Source organism: Hirundo rustica, chromosome 1, assembly GCF_015227805.2.
Source record: "Hirundo rustica isolate bHirRus1 chromosome 1, bHirRus1.pri.v3, whole genome shotgun sequence".
Taxonomy (NCBI): domain Eukaryota; kingdom Metazoa; phylum Chordata; class Aves; order Passeriformes; family Hirundinidae; genus Hirundo; species Hirundo rustica.
The window spans coordinates 126664523-126682392 of NC_053450.1; the positions used below are offsets into that span (position 1 = coordinate 126664523).

At 39.7% G+C, this 17870-nt stretch overlaps 1 protein-coding gene across 2 annotated transcripts in view; it reads right to left on the bottom strand.

Annotated features, from left to right (window-relative positions):
* Nucleotides 1-905: 905 nt before the first annotated feature.
* The window catches only part of BZW2 (basic leucine zipper and W2 domains 2), a 58534-nt gene continuing 41569 nt past the window's right edge, over nt 906-17870 (bottom strand). For both annotated transcript variants that reach the window (XM_040064321.2, XM_040064310.2), the window contains exons 7-12: nt 16304-16413; nt 14321-14491; nt 13783-13929; nt 9492-9630; nt 2986-3108; nt 906-1362 (exon numbers count right to left, since the gene is read on the bottom strand). In XM_040064321.2, the coding sequence (XP_039920255.1) occupies nt 1334-1362; nt 2986-3108; nt 9492-9630; nt 13783-13929; nt 14321-14491; nt 16304-16413 (719 nt within the window). In that variant the 3' untranslated portion in view covers nt 906-1333. The remainder of the gene's footprint in view (nt 1363-2985; nt 3109-9491; nt 9631-13782; nt 13930-14320; nt 14492-16303; nt 16414-17870) is intronic.

Sequence of the window (17870 nt, forward strand, 5' to 3'; positions counted from 1 at the left end):
GGTTTGTGCATGTGTTCGCATGCCCAGCAAATTTATTTTATGTAATAAAAAGGACAAAAATGGAAAGTATGCAGCTAATGCATCAGTTCTGCTTTTTAATATGACTGGCTCTTGTCTTCTCAAACCTGCTGGAAACATCACCATAACATGTTTCCCCTTCCAAAGATCTATACCTGTTAGGAAAATAAATGCTGTACTAGATGGAAAGCTGGCACTCAACAGCACTTGACTTCCACTTGCTAACTTGCTGTCTACAGTAAAGCTAGATACATACTGAGACACGACACTTGCACTCATATGATCTGTGGTTTATATGAAGTGTTGATTTTCCCTTACAATTATCTGTACTATCTCTTAGCTTATTGGTTTCTAATTAAAAAATACACCACTTCATTAATTGATTATGCCCTGACATGCTTTTCCCCTGTAAGAATACGAACCTGGCTTTTCTAAATCTGATGTGAATAAATTTCAGATTGCTACATGTAATGACTTCTAGTCATGCATGTTTTGAAGCTAATTCTTCTAAAATGGGACAATTTCTCTTTCAAAATTCAGCAATCACCAATAACTGAGTGTAGTTTGAACTGAGCAGAGCGTATTATTCTATATACCATTTGCATAAACTGTACCTGCAAAATTGGGACTCCATAGATTTGTTCCTGTACATTTTCTTTGAATTAAGGAACAGAATGAATCAATATTTGCTATGAAATATGGTTAATCTGTCCAAAGTTGTATGTAAGGATAGGAATAAAGATTTGGCAGTGATCCCTACACCAGTTACCTACAGCTGCTGATTTTTGGGGGAAGAAGTATGAAAATGGTCTATTGGCATTTTTACTTGAAGAATCATAAAAACTTTGGCAAGCCAGAACTTTAAATGCACACTAATATCACAAAACTAAGATATAAAAGCCATTTATTCAAAAAAATGTGGTGGTGTCAAATCACATACACGAGCCAATATTGAGCTACAAACACAGACCAAACAGTTCTATAAACAGAAATTGGAGTGTTCATATACCATAGTACCTGAAAAAGACCGTTAATAAAAAGGAGTCCATAAGTATTTCACTTCACTTTTTCTATATGGCTCCTTGCTGAATGTCTTTGCCTAAGTTAGTGTACACTGAGCCAGAGGTAGAGTCCCAAGTAAAGCATCTAATGCCTCAGGGCTCCATTAAAAACCTTTATTCTTCTAAACAAAAGGAAAGTCTAGTCTATAGTTTTCTGTATGACACTGAAGTAAAGACTCTTTGCTTGAACAGTACGGCATTCCCAAGCGCATTTGGCAGTAACCTAGATTGAGACTGTGCTTTGTGGAACCACCTCAGTTCTCCTCCCCTTCAGACTCCGACTCTAGAAGAGAAGAGAGTAAAACACTTCATGTAGGTTGCACAAGGACACTGACGTGGGTAATTCTGTAAAAATAACAAGATATCCCTCCAAAATGAAAATGTTCACCACACCTAGTAGTTCCTAGGAAAGGGTGGCAGATCAAACAGAGCAAACAAGAGAGAAACACACAGCTTCAGGAGGAGAAGGTTTAATCTGCTGCCCTCCATGGTGGAGCTCTTCATTTACAGATCTGTCAGTAAAATTTTCACCATGTTGCTGTGAATGATTCTGGTCTTCATCTACAGAGCCACAAAATGTGTACCTGAGCTGTGTTTAATAAATGATCATTATTTACTCACTCTTCTAATCTCTATGAGTAGGCTGTACTGCTCTCATCCAGGAAGCATCCTTAAAACTATTTGCTTTGCAAGTATCAATCAGCATCACCTATCTAGAAAGGCTAAGTGGTGTTACCTTTACCCAAAGGAGGTATGAAACGTGTACAAACCAAATTTTTAAATGATTTTTATAGCATAAGATAAAGTTAATTTAGTAATAGAAGCAGAAGTAACCTAGAAGCAGAAGTACACATGCTGGTTTTGTAACCTAAAGCTACTTTGCATCACACTGTATTTCTATGTTCACCTGACAGGAAAGGGCTCACTGCCAACAAATATTACACCACAGATCAGATTTCTGAGAGCAAACATGGTCTGCGTGTTCTTACAGAAACATTTTGTCTCCGTTTGTACTGGACTTTGTAATTAAGGACATCTGGCGAAGGGGACATGCAGGAAAGGATAAAAATAAAGAGCAGCCGAGGCATACAAGCAGAAAATTAAAAAATTAGACCAAGCTTGCCCATCCAAAATCTCAAGTGTGAAAGCAGCTGCCATTTTTATACTGCTACCTGAACATGTGAATTGCTGCTAAGTTTTATCTGTTCCTTGTGACTAGTACATATTCACTCCAAGTTTATGAAATTAATTATATTAAACGGATGCAAATGAATGCTAATAATTCCTTCCCTATCTATTACACATGGATTTATCTTCCCAACTGATCGGGAATTCTTTTTCCATGCAAAAAAAAGAAGATAACTTACTCATTCAGTAGAAGTATTTTCCTATCAAGAACACGAGGAAAACCAAGTTAGGGACTAAAGAAACCAGTTCCCTTCTAAATAACCATTTTAAAGCAGCAAATACAGACCACAGAAAGTTAACCTGACTGTTCAGCTAAAGCCAGTTCAAAGGGCCAGGGCACAGGCAAGCTCATGCTATGTGCCATTAAACATGACAACAGCAAAAAAGGCACTGAGACAGAAAACTGTGTGGCTGCAGGTGTTAGCACCAAGGTACTTCATGCTGTCATCAGTGCAGAATTCCTCCCTGCAGAAGCTAGAAGAGTTTATCTATAGACAAGTGGTACTTAATGAATAAAGGACTTTACAGAAACACCATATTCATGAACAAAGCAGTAAGTGTTGTTAGGCTTGGGCATGCCTGGAAGCTATTGAGATGGTCATGCCTGCTGTTTTGTATTTTGAGTCCTGAACGTCATATCCTGGTACAATTAAAATGTGTAAAAAAAAAAAAATTGTTTTCCAAAGAGACTACCATAGTTCTTCAAATGAACCCATACCTTCTTCAGCGTTTTGCAGCCACTCCACAAATTTCTTCATCTGGTCAAGGAAAACACTTTTGCCTTTAGCAACATGTGCTTCTTTATACCACTTGAGGATAGCTTCTTCACTCAGAACATCAGCTGAAATACAGATCAGTGTTTGTAAAAAAAAAAAAAAAAAAAAAAAAAAAAAAAAAAAAAAAAAAAAGTATTTTTTAGAGATTAGCAGATTTCAAACACGAAAGGAGAAAGATTTTCTAAAGGCAGTATAAAGCTAATATGATTGCAATGGAACAAGCTTTGCATGATCTATATTAGGCTACAAATACAGAATATTTGATGCATATAATGGGCTCCAGATGCAATAAAATGTGTAATATATTAGGCCTAAAATAAAGTATCAAACATTATGCTTCTGTCAAGAAGAGTTCTTTATTCATCTGTTTTAAATATACCACATAAGATTGCTGGATAAAAGAAATAGAATAATCAACCTGCACATCTTGGGAGTTACCACAATAAGAAGTACTATTCTTTTTCTTGTTGTTGTATCACAGAATTGTGCATGGTTCGAGAAGACTGAAGTGACAGATACCTCCTGACTGAACACTTAAGAGACAGCCAGTAAGGATTTTTTGCAATCATTTTCCCCTAAAGGTTTTATATTGTTTTTAGCTACTAAGTTTTAAGGTCACTATTCAGACCACCCATTTAATTGGCTTGGATGGACAGCACAGCTGACATTTTTATGTCAAGCATCAGAAATAAAATAGCTGTCAGTTAGGACATGTGAGGCTGAATGCAATTCAGAATAGAGAAATACTAATAAATAAGCAAGAACAATTATTGTTACCAACATATGCAAATTTAGGTCTAGCAACAGACCTCTAGCTCCAGGACAAAGCTCCTGTGATCCAGCCAAGCCAAGTAGCTCAGTAATTGACGGCTGTGGAGGCAAAATCTGGGATCCACAATGGCATTTTGGCAGTTATGTAATACAAGAGGCAAGAACAAACAACAACATCAACAACAACAAAAAAACCCCAAACTGTATTTGTTCTATAAAAAGACTAAAGACATCTTTCTACACCTCATTAAAATTTCCATTCTTTTTGTCTTTGAACAAACTACCCTCCCTGCTCAAAATCAACACATTTATGTACTTCACTGCTTCCCTGAACTTCTTGGTGCTGTCCCACCCACTGAGTATTTGCTTGCCAAGGCACCGACCCTGAACATCACCTTCTGCTTCAGCTTAAAGTTAGAGCAGATGTGGCAGGGAAGAAGACATACTGAGATAAATGACACTAAAACCCCAAAGCATCTCATCAAATGAGACAGAGGAGACACATTTCACATATGCTGTTGAATAATAAACAGATGGAAGCAACCAGGGATACGTTTGAACTTAATCAAAATTATTCCAAGACATTCAACAGTAACTGAGTATGAAATCTCCCTGAAAATTAGGAATTTAGTAATTGCATGTGACTGGAAATTATCCTGTCTCTCAGGCACTTTTCCAAAATAAAACCTCTTCTGCAGTATACTGCAGCTGACAGTAATGCTGAGAAAATGCAGGGAAAACAGGAGTGAGCTGGCTCTAGGCTTTTTTTCCATAGATATAAATTGTGCTTAGTGAACCTACAAGAGGCACAAAAATCCACCATCTTCCTGAAATCACAACCTGTCACAATGAGCGTTTTCCCCACTGTTACAGAAACGCTGGAGACAAGAAAGAGCTTTTGAACATGTTGCATTAAATGCTTGCTCCTTAGCAGCAGCTCAAAGGTATTACAGTATTTAATGAATCTGGGTTTTAATTTAGCATACCCCAAAATATTTCACATGGACTCATGAACCTGCAGTTTAATGTAAAAGTGCATGTGAAAAGATTACATTTACCTCAGAGTCCTGAAGTTCACTCACCTGCAAAATTACTGAGGGGATGACACATAACAACAGGCAAAAAAAATCATGACAGATTTCAGGGCAGAAAAAAAACCCCCAAAAACCAAAAAAACCAAAAAAACACAACCACCAAAAAAACCCAGGTAGAGCAATCCTGTCCCCAGCTCAAGCTCTGAGGCCCTGTGGACATTCACAAGTATGAAGCTGCTGTATAGAGGCGCTGAAGCCCGTTGCTGCATGACAGGTCACATTACGATACTGTACAAGGAAGCACCTCCAGGTAGGCATATAGCTCAGTTCAAAAGTAATAGGACTTAAGTCTGTTCTTTTGATTTGAAGCCTGTAAGCTCAATGGTTTTGTTGCCAAAGGGGAAAGCGCAATTTCTCCCTCCCTTCCCAAAACCTCAGTCTAATAAAAGCAGCATGTAATCTCACTGTGTGCCTCAAAGATTAAAACATTTGCTAGTCTGGAAGATGAAAAATTTGCCTGTATTTAACTCCATGGCAATAAACCTCCTACCCTAACAGAGAAGAACAAAATGCCCTGAACTACAAAAAGGACAACTGCAATGCTCTTTTAATTTCTAGGAAATATTATGTGCAATACATTCATGCCTCCAGTGCTCATAAGGGATGGCATTCTCCTGCCAGCACAAAGATGCTCATTTCAACAATCATGCAGGACGGGGTGTAGTTAATCATACCTCTAAGTTGCTTTGAAGCAGTGGGAAGGGAAAATGGAAGGAGGATGAAGGGAATGACTCATTTTGTATATATATATATAGTCATTCCTCATTAAAGTTGATTATAGATATATTTTAATGGCTGAAGCTGAGCACTGCGGTTTGTGGGCGTGTGCACATCATTTTCACTGCAGTCCCAGGTGATGTCAGCCCCAGAGAGCTGCTTTTCCTGCAGGTGCAGCCAACTGCCAACTCCAACCACCCACGGCCAGAGCCTCCAGGGACGTCCCTCATGAAGGGGAGAAGCTGCAGAGCAGAGAGACTGAACAGCCCAGTCTCTTTTCTTCAGGGTTAACTGGAAAGTTACTTGAAGTTCAGGTCTCAGCTTTGCACTCAGTCACCTGGTTCAAATGAATTTCTGCTTTTAACTCAAACCACATAGCCAAGGGCAGTAAAGGGAAAAGCACAGCCTGGCAGCTGCCAACACAGTCAATCAATCTGCAAAATTCAACTCTATTGCAGCTAACTCAGCTGGGAGAACAGAGCCTTCTTGAAAGGGTTCTTTCAATGCAAGGAATGTCCCCCACAGTACAGTTAAGACCTTTCTGGTTTGTTTTGGGTTTTTCCCAGGAAAATTTTGCATGAGTACCACAAAAAGTACTTGAATAATGAAGATATTTAAAGATAATTGTGATTCATCAAAAAACAAAACCCCTGTATGAAGTGGAACTTGAAGATTCCATTCTTCTAAGTGTTTCCTGTCAGTCTACATCATTTGGTTGCTGTATCTCTGTACTGCAAAAGAATATCTCTGAGGCCAATTATGCCTCAAGCCAGAGCCCTACTTCATGTGTACTTACAATCAGCTATTTCTTCTTGTATTTTGTAAATGTTGTCTTGAATTATAATGAAAAAAGTACACAGAGGCTTTGTGTTTGCAGTTCAAAGGGTGAAATTCTCATTAAAGGAATGATCATTAATTTCAAGTGTCAAGACTTCATACTTGACATTTCAAGGACAAACACAAACTGAAAGAAAGGGGATCAACAGGTGAATATGATATATAGCATGTATTCCAATAACAGCAGAGCTTATTTTACCAACAGTTAAGGGACACACTGCAACACAGAAAGAAGTAATAAACAACATATATCTTACAATGCTAGCAAGGAAACCAGCAAACTTTCTGGGTGCCACTCAGAATTCAGTAATTCTTATTCTGCAACTGGCTTTTAGATCTTGGTCAAAATGCAGCTGTCAGATTAACAATTGTACTAGCTTTAAGTGAAAACCAGAGAAGCAACATCACAGCCAGGGATCAGTATAGAACTGGACAGCTTATTTTTCACTATACTGTCTCAGGAACACAAGGGTAGAGTAGTCATAGTAATAATAATAATAATGATGATGATGATGTCAACAAGCTTTAACCAACTAGAGAACTGCATTTGCAAATTATACCTACAAGCCAGAAAGTAGCTGCTGCTACTTAAGGGAAAATAGGGCTTGTGTTTACATTGAGGAAAAAATGGATGCTCCTTCTTGTTTAGAGACAGAATAATAAATTAAAAAAAAGCAGCACCACAGACTTTCAAGATCTTTTAGGTGCTAATGAGCCCCAGCTATTATCATGTTTAGGTATTTCCAGGTAATTCACAGGAAAGTAATCCAAGGGCTATTTTACGATGGAAATATGGAAAGCATTGAGATGCAAGATGTTGGACATGCTGATGAGAGTAGTCATAGAACTAAATCAGTTAAAGCGTGACTGGCATTAGGTGCCTATCATCACTGCTGACTATTTTTATGCCCAGGAAGCACTCCCTCATAATGATTAACAAGCAACAAACTGTCCACATTCATGCTGGTACAAAGCTGCATTTTTATCAGCTCATTCACACATATTCAGATACCTTTGTCACTAGATGAAGTTCATTAGGGACCCTGAAACCGCTCCAGATCTTGTGCATATTACACTTAAAAACAACAGAAAGGGGAACAAGGGTGTCTGCTGCTCCCTCACCACTGACACAGCCAGTAACAGCTTTAGGGGGCTTTTTTCCTTGGCTATTAGGAAACAGAAGATATGCTGTCATTGGGAAGCTATCTAAATGAAGTGTATGTCACTAGAAAGACTTGATGGCTTGTTTTTAGTGGATATATATGAACTGGGGAGAAGGAGAGGGTGAAATCTACCAGCACAGAAACAAAGAAAAGGCAGGCAGCATGGCATTGCACAAGCCACACCATAAGCCATTAAAGCTCAATACAGTCATGCAGAAGAAGAAGGAATTGAAGGACTACTCCTCCCAGAATCTTCCCTGATTGACAAAGTAGCACATCCTGACCTAATGAACACTGTTTAACTCCAAAGCTGCCAAACCCAGATGGAGCTGACGCTCCCTGCATGCAGCATCCAGAAGGGCCATATGGCAGTGGCTGTAAGGTCAGGCAAGCAGTTGGCAGCAGGCAGCAGGTCTGTCAAACAGGGCAGATCCTGCTTCAGCCTAAACGGGGCCAGGAAGGGCTGGCAGCTGTGCTGCCGCATGACTGCATCAGATGGCAGAGGCAGGTGCTGCAGCACGCCCACCCCAGATATTCCGAGCAGGAATGCAGGCGCAGCACATACTGGATAAACCAGAGGGAGCTCCAAACACTCCACTAGACATCGTGTGAATCCTAAACAGTATTGTGGCACTGTAGTGCTGAGGCTGAAGTCTTCTCAGCCCTCCAAACAAGCTTTCCCAAGTCATCTCCAGAGTCAGAACAAGAGCATGTGGGGTGAGCAGAGTAGATGGGAACTAGGTTCTTCAAGCATGTTAAATTTAATGTACAATTCGGTGATTTATTTTAATTTTTAAATGCTTTGGAATCTCAGGGTAGCTCTTGCAGGCCGACACAGTAATGAATCTACAAAAATTCAGAAGGCAATCCTACACAAGACTATTTCTGGATTGACCATCAGTTATGCTCTGAATGCACAGCAATTACACCATGTCGGAAGCAAAAGTTCTTTTCCAAAGAAAACTGAATCAAGGGATTGCTGCAGTTTGCAGCTTCAAGCTGTACTACAGTCATTAATAGTATTTACAAATTGTAGAATTTGAGGGCAGAAGGACAAGGTGCATTGCTTTTTCATTTATCATTGAGGCCATGCTATATTGAAAGGATAGAAATAAATCCCCATGACTCACTTCCTTCTGCAACCATGAAATTATTTTAACAGTTGGAACTCATTTGCCTTGAACATGTACCTGGACTCAACAGGGTGAACAAAGATCAACATTAGGTTTCTACCCCTGCTGATTTTTCTCCTCCAACTATTTATAGCAAGAACGTCAGAACAAACTGTTTGGCACCCACCCATCACACACGGTGCAAGACCATTAGTCTCTATGACAACCTGATCAGAATAAACTTGTGAAGAAGTCAATTTCACAATAAAAATGAAATCCATCAAAACTATAGCACCTGCAAAAATTTGGCAGGAAAAGAACTCCCTGGTAGGGAGTGAGTCAGAAAAAACCTCCAACTCCAAACCCCTGAAAAATCTTCCTGCTAAGAGGGTTTGCACTTTCAAGGTTTCTTAAAACCAAGCTCTGATCTACTTTGGAAATCTGACAGAAATTTATAGAAATGCCTTCCTAGAAGTGGTTTTTTACAAGGACTAAACTGCACTTGAAGTGACTGGACAGTGCTTAATCCTGCTCATGCTTCTTGAATATGAGGTGAAAGCAACAGAGGGAGAGAGGAGCTTGTTTTGGCTTTTCTTGCTGCCACACGCTCCTTTGAACTATCAAAGCACAAAGTATTTCAGAGTTCAACACCAACATAGCCTTCTCATATGCACTACCTGGTGAAACATCATAGGAGAGTGGTTGACACTGAGAATCCAAGCAGAGAATACAACAGTGGATTATACACTTTTACCTTTATAAAAGAGTACCACAATCTTCTGAAAGGCTTTCATGAAGTGGATGTTGTCATAACAGTACTCCTGCACCTTCTGGAGTAGGATCAACTCTGACTGGCCTTGAGTGCTGAACACAGCAAGCAGGGGGGCATATTGCTGAAAGGGAGACAGGGTAAAAATCAAAATGCATGTCAGTATGCGTAAAAATAAATTAATTTTTTTAGAATAAACATCATGAATTTCATCCTTGAAAATGTTTCACTGAAACCATAGATTTACTTGCACACTGCATTTTCTAAAACACATACAGTGCATATACACAAATATCCATGATTTTTTGTAGCATGTCCTACATGCTGTAAACTAAAATTCAGTACCACTTAGTTACTGAATTCTGTAAAATCAATTTATAAAGGCCACAGTCTGGCATTACTTCTGTCATACATTTCACAATGCAGCATTCTGTTCATTCAGGAGTGATGCTTTACAGATGTTCACAATGTAAGACATCCCAGGATGAAATACATGAAAAAAAGTCTTTAGTTTCACAGGGGTTTTAGAAGTCCCAGGAAACTGAAATAAAGAAAACGATTCCAAGTTAACTGTGATCAACTGTCCTTATTTTTTTTTTTCTCATTACCACAATCAAGAATATCATGACACCCTTTGGTAAATGGCAACATTTTCCAAACACAGTATTAACTGCTAATGTTACTCTGACAAGACAGTAGTGGCACATTTCATTGTCTTTTCCTGGAGTTTATTAATATAATAAAAAATAAAGCAAAAACTTATTTGTTATGCAATTTTCCAGTCTTATTTCAGATATTAAAACTAAAAATTACACTGAAGGACCATATCTTTCCTTAAAAGCTAGTGTTTATATCCATCTCTCTCTGATTTCCTGTCATCTTAGCCTGCGATGAGTCCAGCTAAGACTGCAATCTTGAATTTAAGGTAATATTAAGAATATTTTTCAGAGATGAAGTTAAATTACCTTTGATCTTCAGAGACCCTAGCCAAATATACATTGCATATTACTATTTCATCTGTTCTTGCACTAATCAGCTCAGCCTTTCTTCCAAGTCTTCAGCATTTTTCAGCTGGATTTGCAATGGCCTGATATCACAGAGTTCTGTTCTGAGTGACCAGGGCTGCTGCTGATCTTACTCAGGTGACAAACCATCAATCACCCACAGCACTGCTGGACATGTTTAAAAGTACACTTCAGAACCTCTCTGCAAGGGGCTGAATCCTGAGGGTATTACCCAATGTGGTCCATGGAAATAATTACTAAAACGCACAAACATCAACTGAAATCTGAAAGGTTGTTCCAAAGTGTGTTTTGCAATAATTATCAGCTATTTAAGAGAGCATGAAAATCACAATAGGAATGAGCCGTTCAATGGGCTGATGGTATTTAGTACTTTTGGAAGAAACTCCGTTAAAATGGCTAGATATAGCTAACACCAGAGGCCAAGTTTTTCCACTCCTGGCAGGTATAGCCATACCTTTAGAAACAACACTAGTGCTTTGGTAAGAGCACTGAAAATCTTGTGCAGGCTGTGACTAGATCTTTTTTCCTTTTGAGCTTTTGTAGGATCTAGCTGGTATCTAGGCAAATTGCAGGGAGGCAGGGCAATATACAGTGCAGTTGGTTTATTTAATACCCTCAGCAGAACTCACCCCCATCCACATTTGTGAAGTGCTGCCATCTATAAACATTAATAACATCTAATAAAAATCCTATGTTTTCAGTTTGGAAGTAAATTGCCTTAATTTTGCTACATCTGACTTTATCCCCTTCACATTCCTCCCTCACTTCTCAACTGCTACAGGCTCATAGTTATGAGTTTCACAAATGTCTAACTGACTTAGGAACCTTCTTCTCATTGCTGGCTGAGCAAGTGGCATTCTTCTCTATTTGCACCATGTTAGGGACCAGGGGGTCAGCATCCACAATGCTCTGAAGCTCACCAGAGCCTTGCCTCCAGTGAGAACAGTCTGGAAGATTCTCCTCACCCACGGAGAACATCTCTTCTCTGCACTGGAGGCGGCCTAGGCACTAAGCCCCAGTGTCACAGTGAGGTTACTGGGACAATGAGGAGCTTATTCTGTGAGAGGCAGGGTTGAACAGCTTGCCCTGTCTCCTCCTGAGGTCAGCTCCTGCTGGTCCTGCCATATGGATGGCACACATGACTGTTACTGCACTGCCTGAGTATGCTGGTTCATGGCTGCCCGCCTCAACCCTGCCCTTAGGTAGCCACCCACCCAGCAAGGATTTTTAAGATCTAAGCCTAGGTCAATACTCTGTGTTCTGACACATCTTTTCAGGGGTGACTTGTGTACAACTTACTGAAAGAATCTGGTAAGTTAGAGACTGGTACCCAGATGTCAAAGCTCTGGCAACATGCTTTGTGAAAGTTACCGACATGTCAACTAGAGCCATACAAGAATAAATCCCACCATCTGACACACATCACACATCAAGTATGTATTTATACACATCCCAATCACAGCACCAGGTCAAAGCATCTCCCTGACTGTTACCTGGGACATTGACACACAGTAGGGCACAGAACTGAGTTCTGTATCATCCTAACACTGTTAATCCACTTTCTGGAGTTGGCTCATACGTTGAGGTAGCTAAGAGCCCTAAGAGAAGGGCTCCCAAGATCTGTCTCCACCTGTCCTAAGAGGAAGGATGTGGAAAACAGTTTCATTTTTGAAGACCCAACTGTAAAGAAGCAGCTATCCAAGTCTAAATTGCTATTTCTATTGTTTCTATTAAAATCTTACCCCTGAGTGCAAATAGTAAGTACCCCACACAAATTTCCTCACTTTTTAGAAAGGGGATGTACCTAGAAAGATGCTTATCTTACACAGGCAAGATGCCTTACCTAATTCATTGGGAATACATACATAGCTGATGGATTGGGTCAGTGAGATGCACAGAACTAAACATCCAGTCAGCAGGATTTGCACAAAACCAGCTACGTTTCTCTTTTCCCAGAGTTCAAACATTCCAGAAAGTGTTTGTTAATTTGCCCTGCAGTACTAAACAATAAATCTCAGTGGATACTTTGTTACAACTCAAAGAGAGATAATCAAATTTTACATCAAAAGAACAAGAAAAACAATGTCTCTCCTCCTTCTGGAAACTATCTTGTCTTTCTCCTGCTATTTGAGCCACTTGAGAAAACTTGAAGGCATTCAGTCTTACCATCAAAGACTACACAATATCCCAAGTGACTGCATTTCCAGGATTACTGACTGGGAAACCAAATTCAGACAAAAGGACAGCAGCAGTAGGAGCTAAACCAACACGGGAACACCCAAGTATGAAGAGACATCCAGTACGAAGACAGATCTACTTTACCATAAAGAATAAAGCCCAGATTGCTTCTGTTCCAAGGCAAACCTTTGAAGCCCTGGCCATGAGGGAGTATCCTCCTGGTCATAGATTACCTGCCTAAAAGGACTAAGTCTGCTGAAAAGCCTCAGCTCTCAGATCCAGCGTCTTGCACTGCACTATTACTTCAGACTTAGATGAGGAACACCAATGACGGCAGTGATTAATGCCTCTGCACTGGTTTCATGCTTCTTTTCTATCCCAAGGTCTTCAGAGTTTTGTACCAACATGCAACGGTGGTACTGCAATATTGCAGCCTGTCTTTCTATGTATTCAGTTCCCTCATCCCCAAGAGCAGTAGCTGGATCAGAGTAACCACACTGTATGTACACATAGTCCCAAGCCAGCTCCTGGCTTATCACTTGACAAGTCACTGAGTATCCAGCTACCACAGCCAACAAAACAACCAATTCACAGGTTCTGGCCTCAGCATTCCTGCCTGGATCTATCCAGCCCTCTGCACAGGTGCTGCCTCACCATGTTCCCAAAATGTCTTTGCTTCTGACAAAGACATTGCAAAGGCAGTTCCTGCAGGCTTATTAGTCAGGTTTACTAGTCAGGTCTGAGCAGGCTGAGTCCCAGCAGTTGCTTAACCCTGCCCCAGTGCCAGGAGCCTCTCAGGAACCTGACACCCTGGGAAAGCAGAAGGAAGAGCTGCTCAGGCTGTGACCACCTTGGCTTGCCCAGGCACTGTGGGACTCAGGGCACTCAATGATCTGAACTACCTCAGTTTTGCATCCATTTGACTGAAGTCAGACTTTACACAATGCTTGGTATGCTCAGCATCAACCTTCAAAAATCTAAATCTCCTGGATTTAAACAGGTAAAAACTTAACAGCCAAAGAATGTATTCTGTGAATTCACAGCTTTCTTCTCATCTTCACCCATGCATGCACCTTCAGATGTTTGAGGGCCTGTTCTGCAACCAGCTCTTCTTTCTTGTTCCATTCCACAGCATTCATGACACAGGTCCAAAGGAGACCAATCACTGCTGGCTCTGGCAGCTCATTTCTTTTCATTTCCTCTTTTACATAAAGTACTACCTGGAGAAGGAAATAAGGCACATTTCCAATGAATCAGAAATTATGGTGACTTTCCAAATACTTGCAGTCATTTACAAAGCAATGATGTACAAGTATTAAGAAACAAAATTATAACAAGATTTTGTCCCTCCACTCTAACCTAATGGTTAATGCAGTTAGAGAAAATACATTTTCAAGGATAAACAGGGGAAAACACCCCCATCCCACAGACAAGTACACTTGGAAATCCAGGGGATATTTGGTTGCTTTACTCTTAAGCACAGAGTGAACTGATGAATAAATTAAAATAGTTTAAAGAAAAGCAGAGGAAATCTGTTCCTCTCCACCTAATGTTGATTTAAGTCTTTGATTACGATTAGATAAATAGAAAGTTGTAAAAAGCCACTTTTACCTCCTTAATTGGGCATTCCTGAGAGAGACGTTCTTGTAGTTCTTTTTGAAGTTCTTTACGAGTCCCCAGAGACTGCTGAACTCTAAGGAAATCTGAGAGTTCTTTTAGACCTGCTTCAGTAAAATACTTGGCAAAATGGTCCACATTCTGCCGGTTGGCTGGAAATAGTTCCTAAAAAGACAGGAATGGTCTCTATTAAATAACCAACTATGACACTTGACAGAATGGAAAGAACATTTTTTAAGAATGAACAGTGGGAATAACCTGTTACTTCATTTAAAACACTGCTTGTATCCACACTGGAAAAGTCAACACTTCATTCATATTGCAGTGTTTCACTGCAGTGGAGGGAAAAAATGATGTCCAGTTATGCAAACAAGCTAACACCCACTCCATGTGAAGTGCACATACTTATGAATAGCCATGAGCCAAGCACATTGCTAAAAACAGTCCTAAGAGGAACCACACTTTTTCCAGGTTCCAACAGTCTTGTAGGGAAAGTACAAAGGAATAGATGGCAAAGCCATTATAGGCAAAGCACACCTATCACACCCTCCCAGCGTACCCCCATATTTTAAGAAAAATACATTCAGCAATACATAAGTGGCCCAGGCACCCTGGCCTACCACTAATGCATCATTTAACAAAAATCACAAAATCCACTATGTACTGTTAACATTAACTCCTGTAGGCATTTCTAATTAAAAGACACTGTCAATTCATGAAAGTACAGCTACTTAGAAAAACTAAAATTATTTGTAAAAATCACTATAGCAAATGGCCCATCTTGGAAAGCATTCAATGGCATTTGCTTACCATCCATTCTGGGTGTCTTAACAATGATATGTGGGATGGATAGCACTTCTTTTTGACAAAGAAGCTAGAGATTGTCCATCTATTTACTTACTGACTAATGAAATTAAGAAGAAACTTTCATGAAGGCATCTATGCTAGGCAATATCATCTGATACTTTACAGTTGTTTAATAGAGCAGAGTAATGAGAGCCAACAGCTGAAAATTTAAGTCAGTCAAGCTTGAAATAGAAATAAGATGCAGTTTTCTTCCCTGCACCCACCACAATAAAGAGTATAGTTAGCCCATTTCCCAGCTTAAAGGCAAATTATTTATGACCTGGATACTTAAAATCAAGTACAAATTGAAGAGATGGAGGAACATGGGAGGCTCCTTACTTTTGGAAGATACTTGCTTAATTATATATTATTGAGGTAGAAACTGGAAATACTGCTGAGTCTCCAGGCAGTGCTACACAGGATGTGTATTTGACTGCATTATCACAGCAGCAATCTTTCTGAGGATTAAAAAACCCCAAATGATCTTCAGAAAGACACTAGGAGAAAAAGGCACATGAAATTGCTACGTATTCATATATTCCCTGAACACCTTGCTAGAAACCCAGGTTTTGAGTCCTAAGGCTGAAAGCATCCTGCACTGTACCAACTAGATCTGCTGTCACCACTGCAGGCCCGTTTATGCTACCTAGATGGCTGCTGCTGCAGAAAATTACCTTTACTATTCATTTACTATACTATTTAAACACTGCTGCTTCAGAAACTTACATTCAAACCATAATTCCTTAAACTTTATATACCATTTACAAAAGGAAAACATATTTAAAAGAAATAGAGCTTCTAATGCCCATTTGCTGGTATGTTTTGTTAGCAGTGGTTAGAAAGAAAAAGAAAAACGTTTATTTAATTTTCAAGCCCCACATATACAGTCTCTCAGAAGTCATCTGACTACAGGAAAAATAGAGACAGAATGTAAAAACATGTGATACTTAATATTCCTGAACCTGTATCAATGCTACAGCCATAACAATATTGCTGTGTTTCAAAACATTTTAGAAATGCTAACAGAGTCTGAGGGGGAGTTAACATGCTTACAGCAAACTACCATCTGCATTTCATTTCCTTCTTTTTCCCTGGGAGAGATAAAGATTATTGAAAATATATTGTACTTACTAGCAATCTCTTATCAAGGTTGGCTTTTCTTAAAGCAGAGGTAACAGAATTGGCATCTTTTTCTGCCATCCACGCTTTAAAAAGCTTTACAGCGAAAGAGGCTGCAATCCCTATCAGAGAAAAGCACAAAACGTGTTTCAGCAATTTTCAACATAAATTAGAGTTGACGATATGAAGTTCAAGGTTACATGAAAGTTACAAGACTGTGGAACAAAAATACATTTGTGACAACAGAAGCAAATACATGGAGCTGAAACGCCTATTTTTTTTTTCTTTAATGCAAAATTAGTTTTCTGAGTTGTGCTAGATTGTTTGAAAATCTTTTCATTTGGTATTGCCCATCTCCATTCAGTTGTTCAAAGATTTTCTTTGCAATTATTTTTCCTACATTCCCAATTCACAGACTGAGTACAATGTGAAAGGAAAAATTACGCATTAAATGGATAGGAAACAAAGGCACAAAACAATAAAGGATAATCAGGAACAAGAACTAAGTAAACATATCTTCAAATGCTTTTTTAGCAAATTCTGGAATGGGGTTAAATAAGTTCGCAACTTCAAGGTGACTGATTGTACTGTGTCCTCCTAGGAGGCATTTAGTAGCCAGTTGTACCAGGCACAAACACTACTTTAAGTGAAAAAATTCCCTCCTCGACGCACAACTTAGTATTTTGTGTATTAAATCAAACTACCTCCAGTAGCTGTGGATTTCCCAGGGGAGTTAATAAACCATTAAGCTCACACCTCTTACTTCCTAGAGCTGCACCACCACCACAACTGCTACAGATTCTCCACTGCAAGTGCAGGGAGCTGAAGGAAGCTGAAAGGTCTCGGAGATGGAGCTCATCGTTGAGGAAGGTCACCTGTAGGTCAGTTATGATTCTCCATACTACACTCATACCAACATTAGGGCTGCTGAAGGCAGGGATAATGGCCATGCATAATGAAAAGCACAATCCCAGGCTACAGCTGGCCACTGTAGTTTTCTGTCTCACCTCCAGGTAGTCCAGAAGCTCTTAGAGCTACATGGGACCTACTGCTGAGAAGGAGCTTCATCACTCTTAGCCACTTTATAGATAGATATCCATTATTTTTATTTCTAGGATACTTTAACTAAATGAGCCACCAAACAAGAACAGAACAGACTATTCCCAGACCGCTGTAAAATTCACTGACAGTCTTTGCACACCTTGACTGTTACGGCAGTTTTGGCAAGCTTGTTTCAGGAGCTCAGTCCTAAGACGTGATCCTTCGAGAAGCACTGTATGGAACCAGGGATGAGCAATGCCATGCCAAGAGAGGCCTGCAAATACTTCTTTGGGCTTGTTTTACATATTGGACATGATGCAGCAATCCGAAGTGCTGCAAGTGGACTAAGCAGGATTTACAAAGCCTGGTCAAACAGTACGTGACTTAGGCATAACTTCCACCTGCAAACACACTTCAGCCTCTGTTCCTATGTGTTCAATACCAAAATTGAATATAATGGTCTCAGTCACCGAGTGTTGTCCCAATACACATAACCTAGACTCTTTTTTAGTTTTAGCTTTAAACAAAGTAAGTTCTA